This window comes from Microcaecilia unicolor, chromosome 2 (genome assembly GCF_901765095.1).
Source record: "Microcaecilia unicolor chromosome 2, aMicUni1.1, whole genome shotgun sequence".
Lineage (NCBI taxonomy): Eukaryota > Metazoa > Chordata > Amphibia > Gymnophiona > Siphonopidae > Microcaecilia > Microcaecilia unicolor.
The window spans coordinates 247135742-247156749 of NC_044032.1; the positions used below are offsets into that span (position 1 = coordinate 247135742).

Consider the following 21008-nt stretch of genomic DNA (forward strand, 5'->3'; position numbering starts at 1 on the left):
GTGATGCATGTGGGAAAGAGGAACCCGAATTATAGGTACATCATGCAAGTTTCCATGTTAGGAGTCACGGACCAAGAAAGGGATCTAGGTGTCGTCGTTGATGATACGTTGAAACCTTCTGCTCAGGGTGCTGCTGCGGCTAAGAAAGCAAATAGAATGTTAGGTATTATTAGGAAAGGAATGGAAAACAAAACTGAGAATGTTATAATGCCTTTGTATCGCTCCATGGTGCGACCGCACCTCGAATATTGTGTTCAATTCTGATCGCCGTATCTCAAAAAAAGATATAGTGGAATTAGAAAAGGTGCAGAGAATGGCAACGAAAATGATAAAGGGGATGGGACAACTTCCTTATGAGGAAAGGCTAAAGTGGCTAGGGCTCTTCAGCTTGGAGAAAAGGCGGCTGAGGGGAGATATGATAGAGGTCTATAAAATAATGAGTGGAGTTCAACGGGTAGATGTGAAGCATCTGTTCATGCTTTCCAAAAATACTAGGACTAGGGGCCATGCAATGAAGCTACAATGTAGTAAATTTAAAACTAATCGGAGAAAATGTTTCTTCACTCAACGTGTAATTAAACTCTGGAATTCGTTGCCAGAGAATGTGGTAAAGGCGGTTAACTTAGCGGAGTTTAAAAAAGGTTTGGACGGCTTCCTAAAGGAAAAGTCCATAGACCATTATTAAATGGACTTGGGAAAAATCCACTATTTCTGGGATAAGCAGTATAAAATGTTTTGTACTTTTTCGGGATCATGCCAGGTATTTGTGATCTGGATTGGCCATTGTTGGAAACAGGATGCTGGGCTTGATGGACCTTTGGTCTTTCCCAGTATGGCAATACTTATGTACTTATTTTATTCTGTACTTGGTAACTTAATTGGGTTTAAAAGAGGAATTGTAGGATATTGATAAACACAGAATTAAAAAAAAAAAGCCCTGGGATTGTGTAGTATGGAATGTTGTCACGATTTGCATTTCTGCCAGTTACTTGTGACCTGGCTTGGCCACTGTTTGGAAAACAGGATTCTGGGCTAGATGGACCATTGGTCTGAATCAGTATGGCTACTCTTAGGTTCTTATGTTCTTATGTTGATGATACATTGAAACCCTCTGCTCAGTGTGAGGTGACTAAGAAAGCAAATAGAATGTTAGGTATTATTAGGAAAGAAATGTTAAAGAAAAATGAGGATGTTATAATGCCATTCTATCGGTCCATGGTGCAACCGCACCCCGAATATTGTGTTCAACTCTGGTCACCGCATCTCAAAAAAGATATAGTGGAATTAGAAAAGGTACAGAAAAGGGCGATGAAAATGATAAATGGGATGGGATGACTTCTCTATGAGGAAAGGCTAAAGCAGCTAGAGCTCTTCAGCTTGGAGAAAAGATGGCTTAGGGGAGATATGATAGTGGTCTATAAAATAATGAGTGGAGTGGAACGAGTAGACATGAATCGATTGTTTACTCTTTCCAATAATACTAGGACTAGGGGGCATGCAATGAAGCTACAAAGTAGTAAATTTAAAACAAATCGGAGAAACGTTTTCTTCACTCAACGTGTAATTAAACTGTGGAACTTGTTGCCAGAGAATGTAGTAAAAGCAGTTAGCTTAGTAGAGTTTTAAAAAGGTTTGGATGGCTTCCTAAAGGAAAAGTCCATAGACCATTATTAAAATGGACTTGTGAAAAATTCCATTGCTTATTTCTAGGATAAGTAACAAAAAATATATTGAACTTTTTTTTGGTATCTTGCCAGGTACTTGTGACCTGAATTGTCCACTGTTGGAAACAGGATGCTGGGCTTGATGGACCTTTGGTCTGTCCCAATATGGCAAACCTTATGTACTTATGTCTTCCCTTTCCAGTCCTCATTCTTCCTCCACTTCCTATGCTTACATTTCTAGTGACCCCCCATTTTGACCTGTATCTCTTATTCTTTTCTTCAGACTCTTATTCCCAATTTTCAGTCATTTTCTAATCCCACATTTTCATCCTCTGTTCTCATCTCCTATCTACTCTCATCTACTTCTGCATCTCATTTCCTCACCAAACCCAGTTTCTTCCCTGCCACTCATCCCTTCTATATTTCCAGTTCCTTTCTTATTTCTTACCTACTTACCCTGGTTCTCATTCCCCCTTTTACTTCCTCATATCTAACCTCCCCCACCTCCTTCAAAGACCCATCCCCTTCCTTTTTTTCTCACCTTCTCCACAATTCAGTCTTCCCTTTTCTCTCATTTCCCCAGCATCCATTTTGTCTCCCGCTCTTACATCCCTAGCATCCATTCTCCACCTCTTTCCCTAAACCCCCTTTCTCATTATGTGGTTCTTCTCTTATATTTATTTAGCCTACCTGCCCTTCCTGCCTCTATTGTCCACACCTCTGCTCCTCCATACCCATCTTCAATTACATATGTCCCTGTTTCAACTAGCCCCTAGTTACTGTCTTGCTCTTCCTTCTTATAACCCCTGTATCAGCTTCCTTCTTCCACTGCCACCTGCCAGCATCTGACCCCTTCTCTCAGTCACAGCTGCTGCATCAGCCTCCTTCTCCCAACCCCATTATCAGAAACTGTTTCTAAAATCACTTCCTTTCTCTCAGCTTAACCTCCAGCTGCAGCAGCTGCCAGTCCCGCATTTCTCTCATCCATACCATCAGCCCTCTATACAGCTTCTCCCCAATCTCTGTCCTCTCCTTTCTGCCCACCTCCTATCAGGCATCTCAATCTTGATCCAGCCAGCCCTCCATGCTCTATTATCTCCCCCAGCCTCTCTCCCCCCTCTTCAAACCTTTGATTCTCTGAGCACCACCAACTTCAATGGTGAATCACAGCACAACAGCACGTGGAGCCTCATGCTCATGCGCTCTGCAAAGTTCTGTTATCAAGCATTTATTTTTTGTATTTATGTTCTGGAAGGGGTGTGTCAGGAGCAGAAAATGGGCATGGATGTGCTATCTAGTTAGCACACTCTGATTACCACACACTAACTGGTTAGTGCACGTACAATGTAGGAGCACTTACCGCCTCCTAACTAGAAGGCGGTAAGCACTTCCCCATCAATTTTTTGTCAGGTTAAACTTGATAATACAAACAGCACATGACCTGAAAGAGAAACACTGGAAATTGCCCTTTTTCCTGGTCACGCTAGAAATGGGCTTAGCATGCACTAAGGGGCCCTTTTACTAAGGCATGGTAGGTCTAATGGGGGCCTACCATGTGGTAATAAGAGCACTACTACGGGATGCACTGAGGTGTCCTGTGGTAGCTTAGCCATCAGCATGCGCTACTCCCATGGTAAAAAAATATTTTTTTAATTTTTTGCCATGGGAGGTGTGTCTGGGGGTGGAGAGTAGGCATTCCTGTGCTAGTCGGGCAGAACAGGCACATTACAGTGCGCTACCTGATTAGCACAGGAGTAGTGTGGGAGCCCTTAATGCCTCCTAAAAAAGATGGTGGTAAGGGCTTCTGGCGGTAATGGCTATGCACTAATAGGGAAATTAGCATGTGGCCATTAAAAACAAAAAACAAATGCAGCCATTTTACTGCCATGCTATAAGTGGCTGCAGCACGTGTGAAACCCACATGATAACAGCAGCGCTAGCCACATTTTAGCACAGCTTAGTAAAAGGACCCCAAAACCTATTTACTAGCGTGCTTTAGTAGATATGCTCCTAGGTCTCATTGCTTAATATGAGGCCTGTGCTAAAATAGCATGAGTTAGAGGTGTAATATCACATCTTAACAGTAGTCCATATTGATAACTTTCCTTCTAAAGGCTTTAGATTTTTTAACATTAAAAACCAGAAAATATTCATGTGATATGTGAGCTGTACATAATTAATTTTATAATTTAAAATATTAAAATTTAAATATTATATTAAAATAAGAATGTGCGTATTTCAGGGCCCTTTAACCAACCAACGGTAGGGCTACTGCTGGGGTAGCGTGCACCAAATCGACCTTACAGTTAAGCTCTCTCAAGAACCCAGTGGTAGTTCAGGTTCCACCATGTGCCATTTCTGGCGTAGAAAATAGCTTTTATTTTCTAGCACCGGAGGGCATGGAGTAGGCATGCCTGGCAGTAATTGGGTAGTGCCGTGTACTGCCTGATTACCGCTGGGTTACTACCGGAGCCCTCACCACCTCCTAAATAGGAAGTGGTAAGGGCTCCAGCACTAAACGGCCACACACCAAAATTTTAAGTAGCATACGGCCATTTACTGCCTCTATTGGGAAAATGCCCTTTTACCCACTGTGATAAAAGGTGGCCTCAGCACACGGCGATCCCATGCACCAATGCCATCGTGGGTCATCTTTTATCACCACTCGGTAAAGGGCCCCTTTAATTGTTCCCAGAATTTCAATTTTTCTGAAAAAAAAAAAGAAAGAAAAACCCACTTTTTCCTGATTACTTCAAAATTTCCAGAAATTCTACATCTCCAGCATGTACTTTCAACAGAGCATGTGTGAAAAGATATCTACTAACAAAAGTGATGGACCAGGGGCATAGCCAGACAATAGATTTTGGGTGGGCCTAGGCAAGAAGTGGGTGGGCACCAAATGTTCTTCCCCCCCCCCCCCCCCCCCCCCCCCGAACCACCACCAAAATAATATCTGAACTGACGGGAAAACGCTTCTTTCCACCCTGGCAGTCTGCAGCAGGCATGCGCTGAAAAATGAGCATGCTCTTTTGTTACCATCAGGGGGAAGTCTTCAGCTGGCCAAGCTTGGGATCCCCACCAGCTACTGCTATACGTGTGCTACTTTTGGGTGGTCCTGAGCCCTAAATGGGTAGGCCTCGGCCCTCCCAGGCCCACCTGTGGCTACGCCACTGTGTTGGACTGTGCTTTCTAATTCAAAGGTCACCAGTTCTTATAGTGAAGGGGAATCAAATAATATTAGGTTAAATCCCCACACTGTTGATCATATTCAGAAAACAAACATATTGTTGCACAGTATATTGTTACAATGTCACCATATAATCACTTATTTTCATATTTTAAGGACCAGGTAGAAGCAAATGGTCTCCTAAAGATAAACATTTGAAAACTTCATCAATAAAATATCATCATCAAAAAATAATCTTTCAAAAAAATCACATTATATTTCATTATATTACAGGGTACAATGAGAAAAACAAAACATAAATGACCTACTATATATACCAAAAGTAAACTACAGTATACCTAAGAATCCTTAACTTTCTATTTCACTAACAAAAAAGTTTCCAAATGAGTCAGATCCAAGAAAATACATAAATCTTTCCAAAGTTGTATCAGGCACTTCTAAGGATACTTTAGGAAAAAAGAGGCCCCCAAAGTCAAGACTCTAGGTCTTAACTGAAAGAAGGCCTTACAATGCAATTGAGTTGCCCAAAAAAAGGCACTGTTTTCTTTGAAAATACGCTTTCAAGACCAACTTTTTATATTCTTCCAACAATGTAGCCCTCTTAGATATGGGTTTTTGTGAGGATTCAAGAAATTTGGATATATCCAAACTATCAGGCGATTTCAATGTATCACATGCTCCTTCCTCCTTATTCTGCACCTTAGAGAATCTAGGTAAATAACGTATGTTATCAACAACCAGTGTCTTCAGGTAGTTGAAGTATTTCCTTCCAGTAGATTTTAACTTTTTATTAAGTCTCTACCCAGTAAGCAGCTAACAAGGTGGTCTATACAAGACATCCCTCAACCACTTGTTGATCCAGGTTAAATTTGGGACCAAAATACTTTATTTAGCAGACACTCCCATAACAAATGTTCATAAGTACTCCTATGGCCACATGGTCACCAATATAACCCTCCCCCCCTTGTCATCCCCCACTTTTTTCCCTTTTCTGTGATGTCCAATAAAAAAATGGTGGAGAATGTTAAACTGTTTTTGCATATAATTAGTAACAGCTGAACAATGGTGTATATACACATATGAATTTGTAACCACTGCTCATCTTTCAAAGACCTCCCCAGCCAATTTTCCCAAGCAATCATAAGCAATCATAGCTCTCAGTTCAAAATAAAGCAACACCAGCATTTTACAGTCTTTATCTCGTAGAAGAGTTGGAAACATTCACCAATCTGAGTAGCATTCTATATCTAGGCATTCCAACGCTACCCATAAAGAGTGAAGATAGCTGGGAGACCCTGGCTTAAAGTCCTGGATTTTGCTTTGTGGGAACAGGATACTTTGCAAATGTTGTCTCCTTTAAAAATTATCCCATACCTGTATCAGAGGAGAGATGAATAAATGTCTCCTCACTACCTCCCAACTATGAACCTTCTCCCTATCAACCAACTGAGATCATTCAAATATAAACAGGGATTATAAAACTGCTCTCTGCTGGCGGATTCAGTGGATTGGCTGGGGTCTGCAATAGTGATCCCTTAATGGTTTACCCTCCTCCCTAATTCTGGAAAGTCTACTAAAGCTCACTTTTGGTCTTTTCTCTCACTGCAACATGCAATTCCATTGTTTAAATTGATATGTTGGGATCTCGATAGACAGATGGGCAAATAAAAAAAAAAGAATTGGGAGATGACCGTCATCTGAATTGTGGCAATATTACCCCACCAAGATTGTAACAAGGGAAACCAGTTGTCTAGGTCTAACTGGACTGCCTTGGTGAGTTTCCCATAGTTCAAGTGAAACAAATCCTTCAACTTACTGGAAATATGACTCTCTAGATATCAAAAGCCTTTAGGGGCTATAGAAAATGGAAAGCTTTGCAAGTCATCTGGAGGTTAAAGCCTCCATTTTCTCAATATTAACTTTGAAGCTTGAGACTGCTCCAAATAATTACAACAAGTTGGGTACTGAAACCTCTGGGTCCACCATACATATTAAGGTGTCATCTGCATACACCACTGTATATCTGCTTTATCTGTATAAAGACACTTATGCATCCACCTTCCCCTATGTTGGTGCTCATTTATGGAATGGATTACCTAAATCTGTAAAAACTACTCCTGATCATCTGACCTTCAGAAAAGCACTCAAGACCACCTTATTTGGAATAGCTTACGCTAAAGCCCCGCTGTTGCATCCCTAACTGTTGAACTGTACCTATCTTAATGACATCCTCCACTTTCTTACCCCTTCCCCTTCTCTGTAATCACTTACTGATCACTCCTACTTCCATGTACCTGATTGTTTATGCCAAATTAATGTATGCCTTTTAAGCCCTTTACTGTTGTAAGCCACATTGGGCCTGCCCGCGGGTGGGAAAATGTGGGATATAAATGCTATAAATAAATAAATAAATAAATACAATTGAGCCTTGTAGTCAGGATTGTCAGGTAGTACTTCCCACAAAGGACATTAGGTCTGGAGATATAAATGGTTATTTTATCAACTGTTCTATTGGACAACTTCGCTGCCTATGATCCCGTAGTGCTGAGGAGGTCTGGATCGACTGCTATTGTCAAGTAGGGATTTGCATTCATTTGAAAGGACATGGGAAATGTCAAGGTCATTCCTTTGTCATGCCAGTTGAACTGTCATGAGGGAAACCCACAAAAGTTTATTTCTCCCTTCATCATAAATAGTACTCACTCTTTCATGAACAGTGAGCACTATGTATAAAATTGCCCCCAAATGGATAAAAGTAAAAAAAAAAAAAATATATATATATATATATATATATATATATATATATATTTGTAAGTGACCTAGGAAACTGAGTAAATTGAAAATATTTGGACTTCATAACCCTATTGACATATAATAGCTTTTATTGTTGCTGCTGCATCAGGGTCCACCTTAGAATTCATTGTATACAAAACAAAATATCAAATCCAAGTGAAGATTTTTACAGGCATCTAAGATTTATTTGTTTCTGAGATGGCTAAAACATTTAATTGCAAATGCAGCTCCCTCACCGTCCCTCCCTCATGCGCCCAATATCCTGAGGGCTCTTGAGGTTTCATACACCATGTTAATAAAAGGGTTAAGAAAACATCTTCTTTTGTGCCTCATCCCATAGTGTTCCTTCCTCAGCAGTGTACAACAGCATTCACTGTATTCCCCTGTCACTGAGACAGCCCAAGTTCCTGAAGGACTGGATCCCTGTGGCCCAGGTGCTTAATTTAAAGGCTGTCAAAGATTCTCAGCATTTATGCTACTTCTAAGTAAGTGAGAAGATCACAGCAGAACTATCCTTAGTGCTACAGACTGATAGTTCTCACCTACAGGTATTTCATAATGTTAATTTTGTATGTGAATAATCAAAAATATACCAAGTTAACGATTATACTTAATGTTGTTCCTGTACTTATTATTATTAATAATAATAATATAAACAATTTTTATTTCAATTCAATACACACTAACAATTTTCTTAAATAAATATTAGTGCTCAGAACAATGATGTGGTCACAGCTGAACTAGCTTCAAAAAGCTACATAAAGCTGATTACACTAGGCTCAATCATCGCACTATGAAATTACTGTTCTTATTCATTATGCATCTCAAATATATAGTATGTAAAAATAAAAATATAATATTTAGCTTGATCGGACCAGAATGATGAATATAGAATATTATTCTAATCAGCCAGTTCAACTTGCTCATGAAGACCACATCAGTCACATGAAAGTACATGTCAATAGTCCCAGTCCCAGTGAAATCTATCACACTGTGAAAATAAAATATAAAAACTGCAAAAATACAAAAATTAACTACAATACATGATAGTATTCCCACCTTTCGAACAAAGGTATCCCAAAAACAAAATGAAAAAAACTAGAGCAAAATAGCCCACATTGAATGCATCACTTCTGGATAATCTTGACGTGGGTGCAGCCCTACATGCTGTTTTTACCAAAATCTTCCTCTTCAAACGCCAATCAATCCCAATGTTTCAGCTGATCTCAAAGTTTCTTCTTATTTTTATAGAATTTTATATGTGAGAAACATCCACTTACAGTGAAACCTCGGTTTTCATTGACTTCGGTTATCGTCGGTTTCGGTTTTTGTTGATTTTTTCATTGAAAACTTTGTCTCGGATTTCGTTGGTTGCCTCGGTTTTCACTGCTAATTTTGTGAAAACAAAGGGCAACCCACGTGTTCTCCTGTTCATTGGATTACATTGATTCATATGGAAATAATTGCCTCGGTTTTTGTCTGTTTCGGTTTTCATTGATTGTTTTTGGATGGATTATCAACGAAAACCGAGGTATCACTGTATATTGTTTACATTCAAATCTCTATTTCACAATCTCCATGATCATTTTTAATAGTAAGTTATAAGAAGTACCTTAAATCGATGTTTATTTCTAGTTTTAGTTATCCAGAGCAAAGTTGTATTCAACACTGGAGCTAGCATGATCCTTTGCAAATTATGAAACTTCATACTGAACCAACATTTACATCACTCATGGCTCATAGGTTACATAACCTTTAAAAACCACAACTATCCTTGATGAAGGGATGTGATTTTGTAAATCAAAGTAGAATGACATTTTTGATAATCCATATAGAGGGTAATTCTCTACTAGTCGTCTATAGTTAGGTGCTGAGATTCTGTATGCTAATTGCAAAATTACTGATAATTGTGTGATTACTGTTATAGAATGTTAGCATAAAACCAGAGGTACGCAACTAACTTAAGGCGCAAGCACTCTTGGAAGCTCAATGGCTGATGTAAATGCTCGTATATAACTGCTTGCAGTTAGATGCGTAACTTCTAGTATTCTAGAACCTGCACACATAAGTAGTAGGCACATCCCTGACCTGCCTTGCAGTTCTGCGCTATGGATTTTGAGCATTGAAATTACAGAATAACAACTAAGGGCAATTACAAGCATTAGCCAATAAGCGCAAATTAGCAACAATTATAGCCATTAATTGGTTGTTAGCACCAATTAGATGCTAATTTAACAATTACATTATCCCCCTGATTCCATAAAGGTCACCAAAAATTGCTTGCGTAAATTTAGGCACATTCCCAATTTGCATGCGCAATTTACTAGAATAAAGAGCCAATTAGTGCCAATAATTGGGCTTTTAACAAGCAATTATTGGCACTAATTAGATTTATTTGAGACATACTTGCATAAAGTTAGGTACGGGAGCAATGCCTAAAATTTACACATGGTCTGAGAAAGGGGGCACGAAAATGGGAGGGTCATGGGCATTTCAGAGGTGGGGTTTTCAGTTACGTGTATAATTGTAGAATAATGATGCTCCTTGTGTAAATGTAGGCAAAGGCCACACCTAAATTTACATGCAGCCTATCTGCTTAAGTGTTAATTTTATAAATTGTGCCAAATTTTAGGCACGGCTTATAGAATACCGCTTACTCAGGCTTTTTTTTTAACGCTGATTCTTCAGGCGCCAAATATAGAATCTAGTCCTATGTGCATAACTGGAACTGTTCTATAATTTGTGTGTGCAATGTTGTGCACAAAGTGTCAAATTGTGCACACAACTTTATAGAATTATGGGGTAAATGGGCAAAAATTAATAAAGAAAGAAAGAAACATGAACTATAATGCCAATCAAAGAGGGTAAAACCCATTTTGTGTGCACATTCCCGATGCAAGAGCATAGAAGTTACTCATTCTCAGTGTGTACCTTCATATCCTTGCACCTTTCTGCTCTGCTTACCAATTTGGCATTCACCACTTCCCCTGAGAGGCTGTTGCATGGGTCCACTATACTTTCTATGAAGAAATATTTTCTTATGTTGTTCTTATGTTGATCCCTTACACTTTATATGCTTTTTCTACTCCATTCTTAGATCTGTATGTATCCTACCTTTCTCCTGCTGGACCTTCTCCTCCCCCTAGTTCTCCTCTCAAAATATATTTACGTCCTTTGTAGAAGTTTCATTTCATAGGGCTTATGGTGCAGGCTGTTTACCATTTTATTAAATCATTCTGGACTGCTTTCTACATTCTCTAGATCCTTTTGGAAATGGATTCCAGAAATGGACACAATATTCCAGATCAGGTTTCATCATTGACCTGTACAGAAGTATTTATAATTTCCTTTTTCTGATTGGTATTATCTCATGCTAGGTACAATGATTTTCTTCAGTCTTTTGCCACTGCCATTTGATATCATCAGATGATCAATTTGAAATCTGTCCATCATGTAATGCTGTCTTAGATTTCTATACTCCAAAATCATAATGTTCTAATTTTCTACATTAAATTATACAAGCAAAACTTTTATCTAGTTCTCAATTTTTTTTAAACCGCTCCTCAGATTTTCTACACCTGGAATGCCCATTCTTTTGCAGATCCTCTAAAGCTCTCTAAAAACAGAAATTTCTCTTTGCAACCCCTCAGCTTATTACTTATATAAATACTGAACAGTCTTGGGGGTGGGGGTCTGGGGTCCACTGGACCACGAGGGCTGAAAGTCTAAGGGGGGGCTGGGGGTCTGGAGTCCATCAGACCAGAGTTGATGGCTTGGCTGCTTCACAAACCCTAAAGCCAGCTCCAAGCTGGCATAGGGTTTGCAACAGGAAGAGCACCCTTCTTTGTCATGCTGTCCTCCGAGCATTAGTGAGGAATAGGTAATAAGCCCATTAGCATACATTTGCATGTGACTTGTGGTTTGAGCCGGTGCATTCATTTTTCCCTGTGCTCAATCCTTTCAGCATTCTACAGGGGCAAATGCAGGCACTAGTCCAGTGTTAATGGCTTCTAGCACCTGCATTTGCTTCTGAGCATTGGGGCCTGAGCTCTGGTGTACATCTATGACTAGGACCTGATTTCAGATTAAAAGGATCCTTTTACTCTTGCAGAGGTGACAAATGTTGTTATCCTTCTTAAGGCTGAAGATGTTCTTGGACCACAAGGTTTTTGGGCAGGATGCCTTACTGTTGTTCACAATCGTAGCCCAGTTTATCCATCTCCTTGCCAGTGATTAGAAGGGATGAAGAGGGGACCTCACCCTCACACACTTAGCACAGGTCAGCAACATTATAGGTTCTGGTTCCTGTAATTTCAAACTTACTCCTTGAGTCTAAAGTATACCTGTCTAGGTGACACAACTGTAACCAGAGGTAAAATTAAAATTTTATCTGGGCCATGGTGCTAGGAACTGTCCCGGGCCATTGCTGGCCCATTTTTAACATTGGTGGTCAATGAGGGTCCCTATTCTGGGTCTGGGGTATTTCTGAGGGTCACAGGGGCTCTAGACTCAACAGTCATATCTTGCCACACCACCATGGGGCTGAATAATGAGGGCTAACAAGTAGAGGAAGCCTGGAAAATACCTGTTCATTTTTCTGACTATGCCAGTTTTGTAACACCCCGCCTCCAAGTGGTGACAAGGCCAGGTAATTGATGTTTGTAGTCATGGCCTGTACTGGATTTTTGCAAGTGAGTACAATTCATTAACCATGTCCACAAAACCCTGGATTAAGTGAAGGAAAATTTCTAAATTACAGGATTTTTCCAAAAGATGGACCAAATGTAAAATAGATGTTAACCTTCTTTTTATTCAGTGAAAAATCAAATGTAATGATGAACACCAGTTTTAAAGACACACAAATAATAACATGTTCGTAAACTAAACATTTTTCCCATTTCAGATTTGTAATTCATCTGGATTTTATAGTTAAACTAAACCAAGCTTTGTATCTCAGTAACAAGGTGTAATAAAAAGGATTTTAGAGATTGCTTTTCAACTCTATCTGCCTTGACCAACAAGTGCACTCGGGGTCTATATTGTAGATTAGAAGTAATTCTGTTTAAAAATGATTGTTTAACTTTGATTGTGTGAAAATAAGTTGGAATGTAGAAGATAAAGGTCTCATTTACCTAATATAAATCCAAAAGAATCCACTGTAATTATTGAGTAGTCTGTGTCAGTGAGGCAGGCTGTAAATCCATAGCAGTACACAAGGTAAATGTTATACTACTCCAAGAGTTTCTTCAACAAATGTCAATGAGTTACCTCAGCATCAGATAAGAATCCGACCAACAGTTTTGTTTGTCCCAACACTCAATTTCACACAAAGTTATGAATTTTTCAACATTCTTTCCCCAAAAACTGATTCTTTATGACTTTTCTTTTCCTACAGGTATTCCCATGATTCAGACCCTGATTACAGGACCCTAATGTCTTAGGTAAGTATTACTCTTAAGTGTTTCTTAAACTAAGAAACAATTCTAGAAAACCATATACTCAGCTCCCAGTTGAATTATAGCACTCCCTTTTCCCACTATTTGTGTAATTAAGTCCTTTTAGAGAATCAGGAATGTGTTGTGCATTCACTTAGCTCCTCTGGCTGCATCTTCTTCTTGCTTGACCTGGACTTTGGTCTTGCTTGAACGTTGGGGCCCGATTCAGCAAATCTACTCTGTCTATCTGCAGTGTGCTGCTATCCTATCTACAATAACTCAAAGGAGATAAACCTTAGCTCCCTATTCTCTCTAGTAAAATTATTTATTCTGACAATTACTGTCAAAATCAGTTGGTTTCTAGCTAGCAAAAGAAATGTTAATTACATTTCCCTGTCTACGTTATACTGTATACTGTATACTGTTCCCTAATCTCTGGAAGAGCATAGGTTCTGGTACAAGCACAGCATATCATAATCCCTGTCACACATTTAGCCAAGCACACTAAATTTCTTTGCCTCTTACTCATCCAGATCTTAAAAATTGAACCTCCAGCACTATTCACCATTTGATGTTTCTGTGGCCTTTGACACCTTTAATCATGATATTTTACTGTGTTGGATGACAGAGATAGGAGTTGCTGGTACTGTGTTGCAGTGGTTTGAAGGCTTTTTAAAGGACAGGCAATATAAGGTATTGAAAGATGAGATTTGATCTGAACACTGGGTACCCCTATGTGGTGTACCACAGGGTTCACCCATATCTCCTTCATTATATAGTTTTTATATGAGCACATTAAATATAATTTCATTGCATTCTGATGAATGGATGTTTTCATATGCAAATGACATATTTTTGTTAATTCCTGTTAACTTAATTATGGATTTGTATTTTCAGATAATTGGAGATTGTGGAACAGGTTAGACAATGTTCATTGACATACTGATTAAATCTTAATACACAGAAAACCAAGTTTTATTGTTTGGTTTAAAGAGGATTCTATTCTAGTTTCTGTTCAGCTGTTTGATAGTATGAATTTTAAAATTGATACGTCTAGAGTGTTGGGTGTTCTTTTGGACTCCTCATTGAATTTTAAGGCACAGGCCACTTTGGTGGTTTGAAATCATTTTTTTAATTGAGTCAATTGTGATTGATTGATTCCTTCTTATTTTTATCAGCAGCATTTTAGAGTGCTAGTTCAATCTTTAGGTCTGTCTATTTTGGATTATTCTAATTTTCTGTATGCTGGGTTGCTAGTAAAACTTATGAAGATACTGCATTTGGTACAGAACACAGCTGTGAGACTGATATATCAGAGTTCAAAACTCTGCTGCCCGTCTCATCTTCCGCCAGGGTCGCTTTACTCATACTACCCCTCTCCTCAAGACCCTTCACTGGCTCCCTATCCGTTTTCGCATCCTGTTCAAACTTCTTCTACTAACCTATAAATGTATTCACTCTGCTGCTCCCCAGTATCTCTCCACACTCGTCCTTCCCTACACCCCTTCCCGTGCACTCCGCTCCATGGATAAATCCTTCTTATCTGTTCCCTTCTCCACTACTGCCAACTCCAGACTTCGCGCCTTCTATCTCGCTGCACCCTACGCCTGGAATAAACTTCCTGAGCCCCTACGTCTTGCCCCATCCTTGGCCACCTTTAAATCTAGACTGAAAACCCACCTCTTTAACATTGCTTTTGACTCGTAACCACTTGTAACCACTCGCCTCCACCTACCCTCCTCTCTTCCTTCCCGTTCACATTAATTGATTTGATTTGCTTACTTTATTTATTTTTTGTCTATTAGATTGTAAGCTCTTTGAGCAGGGACTGTCTTTCTTCTATGTTTGTACAGCGCTGCGTATGCCTTGTAGCGCTATAGAAATGCTAAATAGTAGTAGTAGTAGTAGTAAGCCAAGATTTGACCATGTAACTCCCTTGTTTCTGTATTTACAGTGGTTACTGGTGGAATTACATATTAAATTTAAATTAAATTATATTGTCTAGTATTTAAAACATTATATGGAAATGTGCCTGATAATTTTCCTCTTTTAATTGGGCTGTTAAGTGGTTAGAGTGGGAATCTTAATTATGAACAATTAATATTACATTTTCCACCTGTTAAAGGTATTAAATATAAGTGAATACATCAAGGGTCTTATTACTATTCTGTGGTTCAGGTCTGGAATTCATTACCCTTATATATTCATCAAAGCTCATCCTAGTATGGTTTTTTTTCTGGAATAGAGTTAAGACGTGGTTGTTTTTCAACTCTATGAAATGGGAATAATATGTATGAATTAGGTGGGATATATATTCTATATGTTATTTTTATGTTTTTTTATGTAACCCGCTCTGAACCTGAATAAGGGGTATGGTGGGATATAAAACTCTAGTAGCCTGGTCTAGCATAGCATCTTTGATTGTAGCTGCATTTAGTTTTCTACAGTCACAACAAAATCTTAAACTACCATCCTTTTTCTTAATTTCTATGGCTGAAGAAGCCCAGGGACTATTGTTTCACAAGATACGTCTCTTAAATTGTTCAAAACTATGTGGTAAAACACGCTGATAAGGTTGCTTAATCAGAGATACATTCCCTGTATTAATTTCATTAGTAACAAAATCTGAAAATCCAATATTATTGATGCAAATAGAAAAAACACATCTCCAAAGCAATTGCTTCAAAGTAAAAGCTGATTCTTTCTGTAATAGCTCCCGATCAACTTTCACTTTTGGAATCTGATCTTCCCAGTTTTCCAGTAAACAAGCACAAGTTACATTTTCCAGATCCCAATTAGACTCAAACCCCATGATATTCAGCACTATTTAACCAGCTAGGAATCGTTCCTGGACGGTTAAAGAGTGCTTAACCGGCTATCTGTGAATATTCAATGAGATAGCCAATTATCTCCTGCTGAATATTCTCGGTCAGTGCTTAGCAGCTAACCGGATATATTGCATGATATACCTGGCTTTCCACTAATATTCAACACATCGCTAGGTAAGTTTGGTGGCGAAATTGGACCACTAAAATAGCAGGCCTGTCTTTGGTCTGTGTAAACTTAATTGGCCAGTGCTGAATATTGGCTTGGCCAGTTAAGTTTAAAACAACCAAAATAAACCAGAATAAAAAATGAACAGCAAGGAGAGCCCTTGATGGTGACTAGTAAGCTTAAAGAGCAATTCTATAAACTAGGTGGTCACATAATGTAAATGTTTATGGCTTATATGTGTATATCTATGCTATTCTGCAATTGTTTACTTAATTTATATAGAATTAGATTCTCAAATGACACCCACATTTGGGCGCCAAAAATTGAGTGCTGAGAGCTATTCTATAAATGGCATTCCAAGTTGGGCACTGTTTATAGAATAGAGTGTAACACCAAGATCTGTGCCCAACTTGTGGTGTAAGGATTTACACCATTTGAAACTTGGAATAAATTCTTGTGCATAGATTAGGCATCACATCTTTAGTGAAAGCCCCTGACCCACCCATGCACCTCCCATGGCCATGCCTCCTTTTCAGATGTGCACTAGAGGACCCTTTTACTAAGCCTTGGCAAAAAGTGGCCTGTGGCAGTGTGAGTGCATCTGTTTAGTGTGCGTTAACATGTGACTTTCCCATGCTCTAAGACAAGCTTTACCATAGCATAAAAGTCAGGCTTTTCTTTGTATCTTTTTTTTTTATGTCATGCACTAATATTCAGATTAGAACATGACACTTGAAAAAATATAATGCGGGAGCACTTACCGACTCCTATTTAGGAGATGCCGTGCTTCCGTGTTATCACTACATTATCCAGATAGTGCATGCTAATACAAATGCAGTAGCTGAATAACACTGCCATTATTATTCTCCACCCTCTGCAAAATATATTTTTGAAAAAATAGCTAATGCATGGGTTAACATAGGCTAACAGGCAAAATACCACAAAATGCTTTAATGCATTTTGCAGTAGCCTCATAGCTAACTGTGCATTAGGGCTTAATGCCCTTTAGTAAAAGGGACCATTAGTGAACTAAATATATAAACTATCTGCTTTATTCAAAAGAATTTAACTGGGCGGGAGAGGATCCTGACTGGTTAAATCCTCTCTGAACACCTAAGCACTGATATTCAGTGGCACTTAACTGGACAGTGCTACTGAATATCACCGCAGATTTCCCTTGCTCTGTCCTGTTAGTGCTGGGTCCGTGGGTTGAGCTTGGGTAGAGCCTGGGAGGAGCCATGGCTTAACTGGTTAGTGACCATATTCAGAATGTGTTTTAATTTCCCCCTCTTGGACCTCTTTCTGACTCCAGATCACACGGGGGACTAAAGATACCTATTTTACATAACAGGTTCTGCATGGTTTCTCCAACCTCCATTGTCACCCAATCACAAGGAGGTCTGCTCTGGGTTTGCATTAGGGGCTGTAATAGAATTCTAATTCCCATAACTACTGCTTTCTGTCTTCCTGGATCTAGGTATACTCTGTGCCATTTATGTTCCCAGATAATGCTCATTAAAATTCTGTCTAAGTTTCTCCAGAAACTGAGTGTATGTGATCTGCCTTGTAAACTAAATGTAAGGTAAAGAGAAGATAGAATAAAGACAGAGATAGGTTTAAATAGATAGATACATTTTATTTCTTACCCAAAGACAAGTCTTCAAGTTGGTACAAATACAGACATCAGACTTTAATCAGGTACATTCAGCAGACAGATTCTTGGTACAATCGGACAGAGCTTCGCCGTCTGAGATAAGCGTTGGGGCAGACACCAAAGCTATGGCAGATTGTCCCCTCTTTTATACACAACCTCTCCATAGAAGTCAATGGTGGGAAACCTAGCTCTCAATTTCTGAGATGATACGTTCCCACGCGGGCTTATCAGTATGTTTTGGGAACAAGTTCTTTTTTTCACATCTCATTTCTGAGACACCTGTTCCCTGTTGCAATAGTTTTCACATACTTTTCACACCATCTTAAGAACTCTGTATAACCCTGTATAACCTCTGTTGCCTTTTATACAAAACTCATAGACTCCATTTTGTTCATCTGATTTAAAGTGACAGCTGTACCAGTTTGTGTCAGAACTCATGGTTCAGACCTGCTTTTTACAGATATTTGGCCTAGTCAGTACTTTAGTTATCTTAGGCTTCATAGCCTTGGCCCTCACTATTCCAGTGGTAGATCCAAAGCTAGGCCATATATTAACAAATGTTAACTAGTTAAGTGAGCGGCTAAGTTAGAATAGCAAAAAGGCTGTTATAACTTTAGCTGCAGAGGTAACCAGGTAGCAGTCTGAATATTGGCCTGCATCCAGTTAAACTCCAGGTATTGGCAGAGGAGTTCCAACTTCCTCCTCATCCTGATACTCCCTCCAATCCCCTGAACAGTATCCTCCCATCCCAGTCCCCTCTCCCACCCCTGAACAGCATACTTCTGTTCTGATCCCCCTTCCACCTCCAAACAGCATATACTTCCTTCAAACCCCATCTTCCAACCCCAGTTCTGATCCCCCTTCACACCCTTGAATAGCATATCCCTCCTTCCAATCCCCTAGCCCAACCCCAAAGAATATACAAATCAAGCTTAAGACCCCCACCCCACCTCATCCCTCATCCCACTGGTCCCTTTGGGCTTACCTTGTTTGTTCCTGGTAGTCTAGCAGGGCACACAGGCAGGAGCAATGCCCACTCACTCCTGCCTGGCATGACTGCCTGTTAAAAATGGCTGCCCTGACCTCTGACTTAGGGGGTGGGATCAAAGAATGAAGAGAATATGTGTTAGCACAGTTTACAGGTTAATCTTGGTAGATTAGGTGGGCCAAGTGATCATTTTGTGGGAAAATGTGGGGTAAAAATGCAACAAAATAAATAAATAAATAAAATTTGTGCCAATATCTTTTATGGTTCTGTGTGTGCAGATGATAGATGGAACAACTATTTGCTGTAGAGATCTTCATTACTAATCTCTATTCAACTTTTTACAGATGATGCAACCTAAGATGGAGAAAAGGAATGAAACCTTGGCATCAAACTTTGTTCTAGTGGGACTGGTGACTGTTTGGGAGCAGCAAATTGTCCTCTTTGTGGTGCTTCTGCAGATATATCTAATCACTTTATTAGGGAACAGCCTCATCATTGCTATGATCCGCCTCAGTTCCCAGCTTCATACACCCATGTACTTCTTCCTGAGCATCTTATCCATAGTGGACATCTGTTCTATATCGGTTATTGTCCCAAATATGCTGAATAACCTCCTCTCCGATAATAAAAGCATCTCTTTCTCTGGCTGCATAACTCAGCTGTATTTTTGCATTTCTTTTGTGGGCACAGAGTATTTCCTTCTAGCAGCAATGGCTTATGACCGCTATGTGGCCATCTGTTCTCCTTTACGCTATACACTGGTAATGAATCCAAGGCTGTGTCTCTACTTAGCGGCCAGTTCCTTTGTGGGAGGATTTTTAATGTCTCTTCTGCATACTCTTTTGATCTCCAGATTATCTTTCTGTGGCTCCAAAATCATTAACCACTTCTTTTGTGATATGACTGCGTTATTCAAACTGTCCTGCACGGATACCTACATTAATGAGCTTATGATTTTTATTGAGGGACCTTTCTCTATAGTGATGCCTTTTGTAATAATAATGTTATCTTACTGTCGCATTATCACCTCTATCTTAAAGATGTCTTCTGTTGAAAAGCGATACAAAGCCTTCTCCACCTGCTCCTCACATTTCACTGTAGTTACTTTATTGTATGGGTCTGTTATTGCTTTGTATATGCGGCCTTCTTCAATGTATTCTCCTGGAAAGGAAAAGGTGGTGGCTTTGATATATATTGTTGTAATTCCCATGTTAAATCCATTCATCTACAGCCTGAGGAACAATGACATGAAGAAGGCTCTGAGGAAGCAGTTTGGCAGAAAATGTTATCATTGTAGGATATGAATTATTTCTTAGCTAGAACTCTTTCTAAACTAAGTGTTACTTTGTCCTAAACTGCAAGACCTAAAATAATAAGTGATAAGTGCAAGGTCTGAGTAGTAATGTAGGAGGTGTGGCCAGTATCTTCCCAGCATTTTGCACACAGGGCAGACTCTTATCTCACGGGCCCACACTACATGCATCGGCAGATAGTACACTCATACTATCTGCTGATACACGTATCATGGACCCCAGCACTGCCCTCAGTTAGAGACATGCAAATGCCATGGTGGGGGTGCAGTCCCCTCCCAATCATGCCACATAGAATACCCCTCTGAATCATCCATTAGGACCTCATTGCCAAGACTCCTCTCATCAAGGCCACCTCCACGTAAATTAGCCTCACCATCCTCCTATTACCCCACCCCCGAGACTCACCCAGGGGTTCCCTGGTAGTCTAGTGTGTCAGGATGGCAGCAGTCCTCCTCTACTCCTGCTCCTTTGGGTGCTGGGCATCTAAATGGCATCTATAACTCCTAGCAGTGGTCTTGAGCTACTACTGTTAGGGGTTAACCAGGCTTATAAGGAGAATTGCTGCTTATAAAGCTGGATGATCTATAGCAACAGTAGCACAAGACTACTGCTAGAAACCTGGTGGCTAGCAGTGCAGGGGGCCACGTCCACCCTGCCATATTAGACTATCAGGGAACTCTGGGTGAATCCCAGAGTTTACAGGGGGGGAGGTTTGGGATATCCCATAGTGGTATTCTTGCTGTGGAGGGAGGACATTGTAAGGTTACAGCCTGTTGATCCTTTTAGTGTGCATTTGAGGCCCGAATCAAACCATCATAGATTCCTGTTGCAAGGCTCTCTGGAATTGTGACTATAGATTTGCTGCCAGTATATGAAGAATGAATACAGACTTTGCTCATTGTTCTCTCTGTAGATGTGCTGTGAACGTGGGACCAGGGAATTTCTTAGCTTCAAATATAGCTCAGAAGAACTTGAGCTGC

General features: G+C 39.7%; 1 protein-coding gene across 1 annotated transcript; it reads left to right on the forward strand.

Annotated features, from left to right (window-relative positions):
- The first annotated feature begins 13038 nt into the window (after positions 1 to 13038).
- On the forward strand, positions 13039 to 20019 carry LOC115461928 (olfactory receptor 1468-like). Its single transcript, XM_030191979.1, has 2 exons — positions 13039 to 13085; positions 19060 to 20019. Exon 2 carries the CDS (start codon positions 19060 to 19062, stop codon positions 20017 to 20019), a length of 960 nt encoding a protein of 319 aa, XP_030047839.1. The 5' UTR covers positions 13039 to 13085.
- Positions 20020 to 21008: the final 989 nt, after the last annotated feature.